The sequence below is a fragment of the Girardinichthys multiradiatus genome, chromosome 7, assembly GCF_021462225.1.
Source record: "Girardinichthys multiradiatus isolate DD_20200921_A chromosome 7, DD_fGirMul_XY1, whole genome shotgun sequence".
In the NCBI taxonomy this organism is placed as follows: Eukaryota; Metazoa; Chordata; class Actinopteri; order Cyprinodontiformes; family Goodeidae; genus Girardinichthys; species Girardinichthys multiradiatus.
The window spans coordinates 42,968,813-42,982,172 of NC_061800.1; the positions used below are offsets into that span (position 1 = coordinate 42,968,813).

General features: G+C 50.0%; 1 protein-coding gene across 1 annotated transcript; it reads right to left on the reverse strand.

Annotated features, from left to right (window-relative positions):
- Nucleotides 1–206: 206 nt before the first annotated feature.
- On the reverse strand, nucleotides 207–8,931 carry ifngr2 (interferon gamma receptor 2). Its single transcript, XM_047371103.1, has 7 exons — nucleotides 8,765–8,931; nucleotides 7,489–7,597; nucleotides 6,695–6,861; nucleotides 4,962–5,107; nucleotides 4,747–4,888; nucleotides 4,356–4,495; nucleotides 207–1,506 (listed from the first exon to the last, which is right to left on the reverse strand). The coding sequence occupies exons 1-7, from the start codon at nucleotides 8,850–8,852 to the stop codon at nucleotides 1,399–1,401; spliced, it is 900 nt and encodes a 299-aa protein (XP_047227059.1). The 5' UTR covers nucleotides 8,853–8,931; the 3' UTR covers nucleotides 207–1,398.
- Nucleotides 8,932–13,360: the final 4,429 nt, after the last annotated feature.

Sequence of the window (13,360 nt, forward strand, 5' to 3'; positions counted from 1 at the left end):
AAAGAACTGAAACAACTCAACAAGCTCTGCACAATGCCTCAACTCTGAGTATTTGCTTTAAAACTGAAAATCCATTGTGTTTACCAACAGAAGATATGAAAAAGAGCTTTTATTATTTAAAACTCTGGATGTGTTCAACTCTTGTTCAGTTAAAAAATGAACATATATTTCTAACTCCAGATAGATAAACAAAAACAGCAAAAAAATGTTTATTCACATTTTATTTTTTATTACAAATCAAACCAAAAAAAAAAACAGAAAAGGAACGACACTGGTCCTGGGTTTAGACATTAATACATTTGATTTCCACAGGATTTCTTATATTTTTCACTCTGTTAGTCGCCATAGCAACAACACCGATGAAATCCTGAGCAAAAAATTCACAGAAGAGAAAAAACTCAGACGGTCTCAGGTAGGCAGCTCGCATCCTTTTAGACTTGAAAACTTTATTGATCCGGCAGAGAAAACAGTTCAGCAGGTTGCCGGGAGCTGGATTTGGTTCCATGTTCTGCAGTCGGACCTTCCGACTTAGTGGGAATCTCTGGCAGGATCCAATCCTCCCCTTGATCCCAGTAATCCCCATCAGTCCGCTGGAACAGGAGGTTGGCAGGCAGCTCAAACTCCTTCCTGATTCTAAAGAAGAGAAGCGACCCGTTCATCTTCCAGGATCGTGGATCACTGGGACAGAGGAACAGAACATTGTTCCCTCGGAGTAAACATCAGTGAACAGAGCGGTAAACATTTCTGACCGGCTGAGTCTGATCCAGTATGGTCTGTGGATCCATTTCAGTGATTTTTCTGTGGCAAAATGAACTTTATAATAATAAACTTTATAAAACACTATCAGCCAAAACATTAAAACCACTGAGACACAAACACATCAAAGTAAAAATTCAGAACCTCTGAGGGGCCCGGTCCACCTCAGCTTGGGACATTCAATGGAGAACCCAGCTAAAATCTACAAACATAAAATCAGGGTCATGGAGTTAATTCAATTTTTACTGGATTAACTGGACATTAACTGGTGAGGAATTCTGTTGGGTTCTGGATCAGTCTGAACATCAATCTTCTCAGTGGTAAAAATAGATCCAGATGGACCCTTCAGGCCAACTGATCCCAGTCCGTGTTCTTCCTGGCGAGGCTCCAGTCCAACTAATCTTAGTTTTTAACACAAATGAACATTTAAAAGTGCAAACAGCTGCAGGAGGAGGCCTGTTTCTACAGAACCTGTGCAGTTTTTCCTGCTGTGAAACAGCAGCTCAGTCTCCATGCAGGTGAAACGCAGATTAATTCCTTAAAGTGTCCACTCTCAGCAGGAAGTGATGGAGGTCAGACTCCTCCTCCGACCTCCTCTAGAGCAGCAGCAGGACGATAAGAAGGTGACGGACCAGCTCAGTCTCATCTGGGCCGCCTTGGAGTCAAACCAGAAACAACATCGTAAGGTTCCTCAGTGGGACTCACGGCCAGGAAGGGACGGTTGCGATCCGAAAGCGGCTCCTGGAAAAACTGGAGAGCAGAAGTTGATGGATCAGTCAGAGTGGACATAAAGAAGAAGACCGTTTAATTGTTTGACTGAAAACCAGGCCACGGATCAGAACCAGGCCACGGATCCGAACCAGGCCACGGATCCGAACCAGGCCACGGATCCGATCCAGGCCCCGGATACGATCCAGGCCACGGATACGATCCAGGCCACGGATCCGATCCGGGCCACGGATCCGAACCAGGCCACGGATCCGATCCAGGCCACGGATCCGATCCAGGCCACGGATTCGATCCAGGCCACGGATCCGGTCCGGGCCAGGGATCCGATCCAGGCCACGGATCCGAACCAGGCCACGGATCCGAACCAGGCCACGGATCCGATCCAGGCCACGGATCCGATCCAGGCCACGGATCCGATCCAGGCCACGGATCCGATCCAGGCCACGGATTCGATCCAGGCCACGGATCCGTTCCGGGCCACGGATCCGAACCAGGCCACGGATCCGAACCAGGCCACGGATCCGAACCAGGCCACGGATCCGATCCAGGCCACGGATCCGGTCCGGGCCACGGATCCGAACCAGGCCACGGATGCGATCCAGGCCACGGATCCGAACCAGGCCACGGATCCGATCCAGGCCCCGGATTCGATCCAGGCCACGGATCCGATCCAGGCCACGGATCCGATCCGGGCCACGGATCCGAACCAGGCCACGGATCCGATCCAGGCCACGGATCCGATCCAGGCCACGGATTCGATCCGGGCCACGGATCCGGTCCGGGCCAGGGATCCGATCCAGGCCACGGATCCGAACCAGGCCACGGATCCGAACCAGGCCACGGATCCGATCCAGGCCACGGATCCGATCCAGGCCACGGATCCGATCCAGGCCACGGATCCGATCCAGGCCACGGATTCGATCCAGGCCACGGATCCGGTCCGGGCCACGGATCCGAACCAGGCCACGGATCCGAACCAGGCCACGGATCCGAACCAGGCCACGGATCCGATCCAGGCCACGGATCCGGTCCGGGCCACGGATCCGAACCAGGCCACGGATGCGATCCAGGCCACGGATCCGAACCAGGCCACGGATCCGAACCAGGCCACGGATGCGATCCAGGCCACGGATCCGAACCAGGCCACGGATGCGATCCAGGCCACGGATCCGATCCAGGCCACGGATCCGATCCAGGCCACGGATCCGATCCAGGCCACGGATCCGATCCGGGCCACGGATCCGAACCAGGCCACGGATCCGATACAGGCCAGGGATCCGATCCAGGCCACGGATCCGATCCAGGCCACGGATCCGAACCAGGCCACGGATCCGATCCAGGCCACGGATCCGATCCAGGCCACGGATCCGATCCAGGCCACGGATCCGATCCAGGCCACGGATCCGATCCAGGCCACGGATTCGATCCGGGCCACGGATCCGGTCCGGGCCACGGATCCGAACCAGGCCACGGATCCGAACCAGGCCACGGATCCGAACCAGGCCACGGATGCGATCCAGGCCACGGATCCGACCCAGGCCACGGATCCGAACCAGGCCACGGATGCGATCCAGGCCACGGATCCGAACCAGGCCACGGATGCGATCCAGGCCACGGATCCGATCCAGGCCACGGATCCGATCCAGGCCACGGATCCGATCCAGGCCACGGATCCGATCCGGGCCACGGATCCGAACCAGGCCACGGATCCGATACAGGCCAGGGATCCGATCCAGGCCACGGATCCGATCCAGGCCACGGATCCGAACCAGGCCACGGATCCGATCCAGGCCACGGATCCGATCCAGGCCACGGATCCGATCCAGGCCACGGATCCGATCCAGGCCACGGATCCGATCCAGGCCACGGATTCGATCCAGGCCACGGATCCGGTCCAGGCCACGGATCCGAACCAGGCCACGGATCCGAACCAGGCCACGGATCCGAACCAGGCCACGGATCCGATCCAGGCCACGGATCAGAACCAGGCCACGGATCCGAACCAGGCCACGGATCCGAACCAGGCCACGGATGCGATCCAGGCCACGGATCCGAACCAGGCCACGGATGCGATCCAGGCCACGGATCCGATCCAGGCCACGGATCCGATCCAGGCCACGGATCCGATCCAGGCCACGGATCTGAACCAGGCCACGGATCCGATCCAGGCCACGGATCCGAACCAGGCCACGGATCCGATACAGGCCAGGGATCCGATCCAGGCCACGGATCCGAACCAGGCCACGGATCCGAACCAGGCCACGGATCCGATCCAGGCCACGGATCCGATCCAGGCCACGGATCCGAACTAGGCCACGGATCCGATCCAGGCCACGGATCCGAACCAGGCCACGGATCTGAACTAGGCCACGGATCCCAACCAGGCCAGGGATCCGAACCAGGCCAGGGATCCGATCCAGGCCACGGATCCGAACCAGGCCACGGATCCGATCCAGGCCACGGATCAGAACCAGGCCACGGATCCGAACCAGGCCACGGATCAGATCCAGGCCACGGATCCGAACCAGGCCACGGATCCGAACCAGGCCACGGATCTGATTCCAGTTTGTCCTGAACTCTGGAGATCAAGTTGCTCAGTTTCCAGGAGCAACGGCCCAGGATGCTGAGGAGCTGAATATGTGGGGCTTATTTTAAAGCAACTGAAAAGGGGGGAATCACCATGGTAACCAGCGACTTAGCATGCTAACAGCGTTCAGTCTGACAAACTGCTAATAATGTACAGTTTATGTCCTGTTACTCTGAGCAAACCTGGAGAACTACTAATCAAAACCACAAATCTGGACCACAAGAAGGAAGAAGACAATGAAACTGTCCGACTTCCTGTTAGTTAAAGTGAAGCTGGCTCTCACCGATGGGATGGTGTACGGGGGTTGGAGGAGCTGTTTGATTTTCCTGGATTTGAAGAGCTGGATGTAGGCGATCCCGACTAACAAGAAGATCCCAGAAATGACGACGGAAACGACTATGATCTGTGTCTGTTTGGATCCACCTGAGAAGAAAACAGGGCAGAGGGAATCAGGTCATTAACCAGCGTCTGAGGAATCAAAGATCTGGCATCAGGACTCAGATTTCTCTACAGATGTTTGACATGAAGACAGCCTGACCCTGCTGCCTCATAACCTATAGAGAAATCTGATGAAATCCTGAACCCATGTGGTCCCAGTTGGTCAGCTGGTTCTGTAAGGTCTGACAGAATACATGAACGTGGACGATCTGGACAGGTAAACAGCAGGATCTTACTGAAGCCAGGTATGGTCTCACACTGCACACAGCTGGCTGGCCCGAGGGGCTCCCAATGAAGAACAAACGCCACCGTCACACAGTACTGCTCACCCACTTCCAAGCCATCGATGAACTCTGAGGAGACGGAGTCTTTGTACAACTGAAAAAGGCAGAACGTATAGGTGAGAACATACAATGTCAGGAACCATTAGAGGAATAGACCTTTCACTCACCTCCAGCTTTCCACCCTTCTTCCCCAGGTAGATCTGATGTTTCAGGTTACTTGCGTGTTCCTTATCCAGATCGTGGTCTCTCTTCAGGTTAACTGTGAGGGATCCGGGCGCTGCAGTCAGAGTGACGTTTGGAGTGCAAGCATCACCTGGAACAGACAGGAACGATGGTCAGATCCAGTCAATGACCCGAGACCTCAGAATCCAAGAGTCTGGAGATCAGACGGACTCGGAGGTGATAAGGCGACGATGTTTTGGGTTTAATTAACGCCTGAAAGAGTTTTACAGACAATAAGACATCATCCATAAACTGAATCTGACTGCATGGACACCGTTTACAAACCTGAGCTTATATGTTCAGAATCAACAGTTTAGAAAATATTTTCTAGTTTTATTTGTGTTTAAATTACTTCCTGTAGATTTATGGGTCTAGTTAGTACGGCCGACGTATTTACCTTAACCCAATCAAGAGATTACTCAGAGTGAAGTAAGATACAGATCAGTCAGCGAGTGAAGATGTTCACACCTCTGATGAAGTGTGAACCACCCTGGTTGGAAGGTTAACCACAGCTGAAAGCAGACACAGATTTGGTGTCTTTAGATGTGGGTGGGGTTGATGACCTTCTGGATCTTCACATCCTTCTGAATGGTTTCCAGTTGTGGGCTGTAATAAAAGGTTCTGCCTTGGTTTATCACACTCATACCTCTCCAACTGGTCTTTATGTACTACTTTACATTCTTATGGCTTCAGCTGAGTTGTGGTGTACCTCAGGGTCAAGTCATTTTTTTGTTACCGTTGGCTACCATTACGTGCGACGACACTAATACAGGTTATAAACGTGGACCAGCGGTGAAACTTCCTAGAAGATCGGCCAACAAAAATTACAACTTCAAGAGCAAATCAACGACTCATCCAGGAGATAACAACCAAACCTGGAACATCTGCACTGCCTCAGCTAAGGTCAGAGTTCATGATTCAAACATAAGAAAGAGAGACTGAGCAAAAATGGCATCTACTGGAGAGTTTAAAGGTCAAAAACACCGCTGACCACACAGAACAGAAAGGCCCTTCTCACACCTCCTATGAAACATCTTGACGTCCCGCAGAGCTTAGGGAAAATATTTTGTGGACTGACGAAGGCGTGCATCCCGTTAGATCTGTCGTAAAACTGAGAGGTTAAACATGGCAGCGGCTGCTTTGCTGCTTCAGGACCTGGATGACATCCCATAACGACAGGACCATCGGTTGTGACAGAAAGTCCTGAAGGAGAATGTCCGGCCATCAGTTTGTGACCACAAGCTCACTTGGGTTACGATGATCCAATTATCACACTAGGAAGTCCATCTTTGAATGGCTGAGAACAGTCTAGTCAAAGTCAAGCCTTAAATCCAAGGGGACGCTGAATAAGCCAGCAGAGGACTTTTCATCCATGTTGGTTTGGTCAGATTCTTCTTAACACATGAAGTCACTGGGAACAGTTTGGTGTTTCCTCAGGTTGTGTTTTATATTAAACTGTGTTTAATGATCTGAAAACAAATCAGAGGAAATCTGCTAGGATGGAAAACTTTCTCATATCGAAAACTTTATGCTGCATATTTAACGCTTCAAACCAGAACTTTATCTGCGTGTTTCTGAAGACCTCCCTCTTCCCACGGTGCCGTTCAATCTGCAGCCGTTCAGTTAAAGGTCGACTTTTCAACAGGTCACCTTCCTGATCAAACATCTGGGTTATTACCTTCTCTGCTGCAGGCTTCCACCGATTCAGACGTTTCTCCGTTTGTCCGAGCTGCAACACGAACATGAACGCAGCCGTATTCTGCCTCGGCTCGGCCCAAACCAAAATCACAGGAGGTGAGGGGTGTGTTACTGCACGCCTGTATGGGTATCCAATCAGAGCTGAAGCTGCGGACGGGAAAGGAAAACCATCAGAAGCGGAAACAAGTAGGATTTATAATTCAGCTAAAACCTAATTAAAAAAAAACTAAATCTATCAGAATAAATCAGGAATGGATCCGGAACTATTGGTTTTATAGAGATTTAAAATACAAATCATCCAGATTAGACCTCACCAGGGATTTCATCATCATATCATTATTGTGTTTTAGTTCAGTTTTATACTGATTTCAAACAAAAGTCATCTTTATTTCACTTTATTCATGTTTTATCTTGACTTTACCCAAATCTTCTGCTGATTTTTCCTTAATTTTATTAGGATTTTTACCACAAGTTAATTTTTCTTACCCCAACCGTATCCTGATTTTACTCCAATTTCATCCTTATTTTTCCTTTATTCTGAGATTCCTTCTAATTTTAATCAGATTTATTTGGATTTTCCCCTAAATTCATCTTGATTTCATCCTGCTTCCAGATTCTCTCATAATTTTCTACATTGTATCTTAATTTTATCTGGATTTAACCTCCATTTTATCCTGATTTTACCCATCTTTCATCAGGATTCTTAGGGCTTTTTGTCCCAGATTTGGTCCTGGTATCAGCTTATATTCCCAGAACCTTTCCAGGAGGACTCACCTGCGATACTCGACAGTAAACGTCACATTTTTGGCTGTGGAGTTCCAGACCAGTTGGCTCTGGTTGATGACAACGTCGTGCGGTGGAGGAACAACCTTCCTAGAAACAACTGAGAAAACAAACATTTTATCACTACATTTTGATTAAGACCATGAAGACGTTTCCTGATGAAAATCTGTCTGAACAACCAGGATAAGTTCTGAATGATGTTCCTGAACACACGAACTAGATGCAGTTACAGGCCAGATCAAAAGGTCAATAAGGTCAACTCAGCAAAACAAACATGTTCTGTGTTTCAGAGGAAAACCATCGTGGGACGTCACCATCAGGACAGTCCAGAGTGGACAGTTCTGGTCTTGTTTCTGGTTTGAAACAAGGATAAAATGATGAAGATCATGAGGTCTGTGGATTAGGGAGGATCATCACTGAGCAAAAACAGCAGCTTTGGCATCTTTCACACGAAGGGAAGAGATTTTAACTCTGATTTAATCTGGATTTGTATCCAGATTTATCCTGGCTGTACATTCATTTATTCCTGAAGTTATAGGATTCTGATTATATTATGGGTTCATCCTGCGTCACCTTGATTTTTATTCATGTTTTATTCTGACAGTATCCTGAATTTATCCTGAATTTATCCCGAATTTATCCTGAATTTATCCCGAATTTATCCTGAATTTATCCTGAATTTATCCCGAATTTATCCCGAATTTATCCTGAATTTATCCCGAATTTATCCTGAATTTATCCCGACTCGATCCTGATTTTAACCTGGTGGTATCCGGACCTGACCCCAGTTTTATCCTGATTTTTACCTAGATTTTAACCCAGCAAAAAAAGCAATGGGTTCGGAGACGGAACCACTGCTGCCCTTTAATCTGGGGAGACATTTCCAACCAACAGAACCAACAGAATGAGTCCAGTTGCCTTCATGTCCTGGTAGAGAACCTACACCACAGCCGCCAGTCTTCCAGGCAGGTTCTAGCCGACTGGGCCTGGTATCTGACCGAGGAAAGTCCGGAGCAGAAACCGCGTTTCTGCTCGAGGCCCCACAGCCCAGTTCCTCTTTTAAACGTAAATCGGGTTGATCCAAAACGTTCAGCCGTAGAATCTGAACAGTACCAACTGGATTAACTAAAATAAGTTTCAGACCGAAGGAGAAATGTTTCAAGTCTGCATTAACAGAACCCAAACAGACACAACCCGACCGAGCAGAACCCAGCACAGCGTTTGCCTGAAGAGAAAACGAAAACCTTCGGATCGTTCGTTAACCTACCCGCTGTGGTCGAACCGAGGCAGAACAGAACCAAGATGACGAACATCATTATCTTGGTCGCAGAAGAGACCCAGTTCAGTCGGTCCATGTTTGCCAACTGAACCTTTGTCTGTCCAAAATTCACACTGGACCGAACTTCCTTGTTTCCTGAAACCTGGGAAGTTACGCAACTTCCGCTTCGTCTGTGAACGGTTCTGTTTTTGTAGTTTTTGTTTTGTTTTGTTTTTTGTAGTTTTTAAGGAACCCCGACAGTCTGAAAGCAGCTCTAGTTTAAAATATAAATAAACTCGCTTTGATGGAGGGGCTGACCGGCTGGACTGCTTGGTGGCCATGCGGGGGTGCCACACGGACCCCCGCATGGCCGTTGTGCGCCATGCGGGGTTGCGGGTGGCCGGCGGGCTGTGGCGCCCCCGGGGTTTGGGCGATGGGGTTGGCATGGTCGCCGTGGCCTTTTTTCCACTGCTTCCTTTTGTGGTCCTGGCCTGGGGTCGGGCGCTGGGCTGCGGTTGGCGGTCGGGTGGGTGGGGCGGCGGAGCATGTCTTGTGACTGCACCGGGGCGGCTGGCGGGTTGTGCTTGGCCTGGAGCGGTTGGCCTGCATGGCCCAGGTCCCCGGCCGGTGCATGTATCCCTCTCGTGGACTGGTGGGCTGGGGCTACTGGAGCTGTCTGGGGGGGTTTGGCGGGCTTGGAGGTGTGCTGCTCTGCTGGCTGTTTTGTCCGAGGGAGGATCGGGGCGGTGGGCTGGGGGGTGGCGTGGAGGGGCTGCGGCCTGTGGTGTGGAGGGGTTGTGTCCACTTCTAGGGCGTGGGGTCACTGGCGTTTGGATCGGCTGGGCGGCGATGGTGGAGTTGAGCTGGATAGTGTTTCTCCCTGGGCGGTTGTTGCAGTGGCAGTGATGTAGTGTTTTTTTTTGCAGAGGCGGGCGTGGTGGGGTCACTGGGCCTGGATGTCTGCCACTGGCCGGGGACCTCTTGGTGGATGAGTTTGTCCCGTCATGGTGCGGGGTCGGGGGTCCGGTTGTGGGTGCGGTGCTGGGTGGGGTCTGCCCTGTTGCGCCAGTGGGCGGGGGTGGCGTTGCGAGGGGCCCTTGCCTTGCCGTTGCGGTGCGCTGTGTGGTGGGGGAGCGGGGTGCGGCGGGGGTTCTTAGAGCAGGATTGTGTGTGGAGCTTGCGCTGTGTGGGTGTGGCTTCATCGGCTTCTCGGCCATGGAGTTCACTTGGTGGGGTGTGCCCCTGTGGGGGTTCGGGGGGATGTGTTCGATATCGGTGTCCTTGTTGGGGGTGGCCCTGTGGGGAGGTTCCGGTTGGGGTTCACTGGGGGTGGGAGACTCATGTGGTTAGGATCAGAGCTCGTTGGGGGGTCGGGACTGCTCCGTCCTGGGGTGGCTCCGGTTGGCGGGTTGCTTTGGGCCATGTGGACCCCTCTTTTGTACATAGCCCCCTGTCCGGAGGTGGATGGGGGTTGTTGGGGACTGGGTTTGGGGGCGGGAGCCGGGGTCGCCCGGGTCTGGGCAGTACCGGCGCTGTCTGCCTGCCTCTGCCTCAGGAGGGAAGGGGACCACCTCCTGGGTCCAGGGGCCGGTACCCCCTAGGGGCAACCGGCGCCTGGACCTGGGAGTATAGAGTATGCATGGGGAGTGTGAGTGAGTGTATGACGTCCATAGTTGTTTATCCTTACGTTGGGTGTGAGTGATTTTATGTGTATGCATGAGGGTGGGAGTGGATGATTGTGACTGTGTCTGCCTGTTTTTTTTTTTTTTGTTTCTTTTTTTGCGACAGGTTGGGTCTTGAACTTCTCCCTCTCTTGGATCAGCTTCCTCCCCGCCACACCGCCTGCCGGTGGTTGGCGTCTCTGCCCGCTGGTGTACTTGTGGTTCTCGGTGTCCGGGGCCGGGTGCTTTGGTGTGTGCTGGCTCACTCCCGGTGGCTGCTTGCCGGGGCCTGGCCCCCTGGGCTCTGTCGGGTCTCTGCTTGGGGGGTGGTGTGTCCCGGGGTTCCTGTGCTTTGGGGAGCCTTTAGATGTCTGTGGCTCGGATCTCCTCAGTGTCCATCTAGGGACAATGGGGCAGGTCTGTGGGTCCTCTCACTTGCTGTTGCATATTTTTGTGGAGAAACCTTGTATACAGAAGCGTGTCCACACTCATTCTCACAGGTGTTAAGCTTCTGGTGTTGACAGTGTTGTACAGGTCCTTCTCAAAAAATTAGCATATTGTGATAAAGTTCATTATTTTCCATAATGTAATGATGAAAATTTAACATTCATATATTTTAGATTCATTGCACACTAACTGAAATATTTCAGGTCTTTTATTGTCTTAATACGGATGATTTTGGCATACAGCTCATGAAAACCCAAAATTCCTATCTCACAAAATTAGCATATCATTAAAAGGGTCTCTAAACGAGCTATGAACCTAATCATCTGAATCAACGAGTTAACTCTAAACACCTGCAAAAGATTCCTGAGGCCTTTAAAACTCCCAGCCTGGTTCATCACTCAAAACCCCAATCATGGGTAAGACTGCCGACCTGACTGCTGTCCAGAAGGCCACTATTGACACCCTCAAGCAAGAGGGTAAGACACAGAAAGAAATTTATGAACAAATAGGCTGTTCCCAGAGTGCTGTATCAAGGCACCTCCGTGGGAAGTCTGTGGGAAGGAAAAAGTGTGGCAGAAAACGCTGCACAACGAGAAGAAGTGACCGGACCCTGAGGAAGATTGTGGAGAAGGGCCGATTCCAGACCTTGGGGGACCTGCGGAAGCAGTGGACTGAGTCTGGAGTAGAAACATTCAGAGCCACCGTGCACAGGCGTGTGCAGGAAATGGGCTACAGGTGCCGCATTCCCCAGGTCAAGCCACTTTTGAACCAGAAACAGCGGCAGAAGCGCCTGACCTGGGCTACAGAGAAGCAGCACTGGACTGTTGCTCAGTGGTCCAAAGTACTTTTTTCGGATGAAAGCAAATTCTGCATGTCATTCAGAAATCAAGGTGCCAGAGTCTGGAGGAAGACTGGGGAGAAGGAAATGCCAAAATGCCAGAAGTCCAGTGTCAAGTACCCACAGTCAGTGATGGTCTGGGGTGCCGTGTCAGCTGCTGGTGTTGGTCCACTGTATTTTATCAAGGGCAGGGTCAATGCAGCTAGCTATCAGGAGATTGTGGAGCACTTCATGCTTCCATCTGCTGAAAAGCTTTATGGAGATGAAGATTTCATTTTTCAGCACGACCTGGCACCTGCTCACAGTGCCAAAACCACTGGTAAATGGTTTACTGACCATGGTATCACTGTGCTCAATTGACCTGCCAACTCTCCTGACCTGAACCCCATAGAGAATCTGTGGGATATTGTGAAGAGAACGTTGAGAGACTCAAGACCCAACACTCTGGATGAGCTAAAGGCCGCTATCGAAGCATCCTGGGCCTCCATAAGACCTCAGCAGTGCCACAGGCTGATTGCCTCCATGCCACGCCGCATTGAAGCAGTCATTTCTGCCAAAGGATTCCCGACCAAGTATTGAGTGCATAACTGTACATGATTATTTGAAGGTTGACGTTTTTTGTATTAAAAACACTTTTCTTTTATTGGTCGGATGAAATATGCTAATTTTGTGAGATAGGAATTTTGGGTTTTCATGAGCTGTATGCCAAAATCATCTGTATTAAGACAATAAAAGACCTGAAATATTTCAGTTAGTGTGCAATGAATCTAAAATATATGAATGTTAAATTTTCATCATTACATTATAGAAAATAATGAACTTTATCACAATATGCTAATTTTTTGAGAAGGACCTGTACATAGCCCCCCTGTCCGGAGGTGGATGGGGGTTGTTGGGGACTGGGTTTGGGGCGTGGGGGCGGGAGCCGGGGTTGCCCGGGTCTGGGCAGTACCCTAACCCTGTTCTATATTTGGCTGCACCTCTCACTAAGTACATTTTACATTCATAAATACCGTGTACTATTTTGTTAAAAAAAAAAAACAGCTGTAGGTGTATAAGCAAGCAGGGTGTAATCTTGTATTCTCTTTATCCTTCTTTCTCTCCTCCACTCTTTCCTCCTTTTCTCCCCTTTTTCCCCCCATCTCTATCTTTTTTGAGCTTCTTTTTTCCTTTTTATTTCAGTCTCCGTGTCCGTAACAATTGAAATATTCCCAAAGAAGTTTATAATAAAGTTTCTTTTATAAATATCAAGCAGAGCTTTAAAGCATTAGCTGTGATGCTCCGCTTGGGAAAGTAAATCTGTTGGGCAATTTCTTGGCACTCAGACAACAATTCTGGGCAATACTCTGCCAGACAAGACACGGTAAAAAAATAAAAATATATATATAAATAAAGTCGGATTCGTTTAAACTTAGAGTTGGATCTCTGAAATCTTTATTTATTTTGTGAAAACAGAAAAAAAATTTATTTTATGGTGCTTTTGGGTCTGGTCCCTTAGGTCCAGTTCTACAAGTCCAACCTGGATCAGTTTATTCTAACAGGGTCAGAAAACCCTTCACTGTATTTGTGAAGACTTTATTTTTACCAGTTTAACCATTTAAACCCGATCTGTCTTAAAAATCCCAAACTGGTCAGACCTAGACTGGATTAATCTGTGAT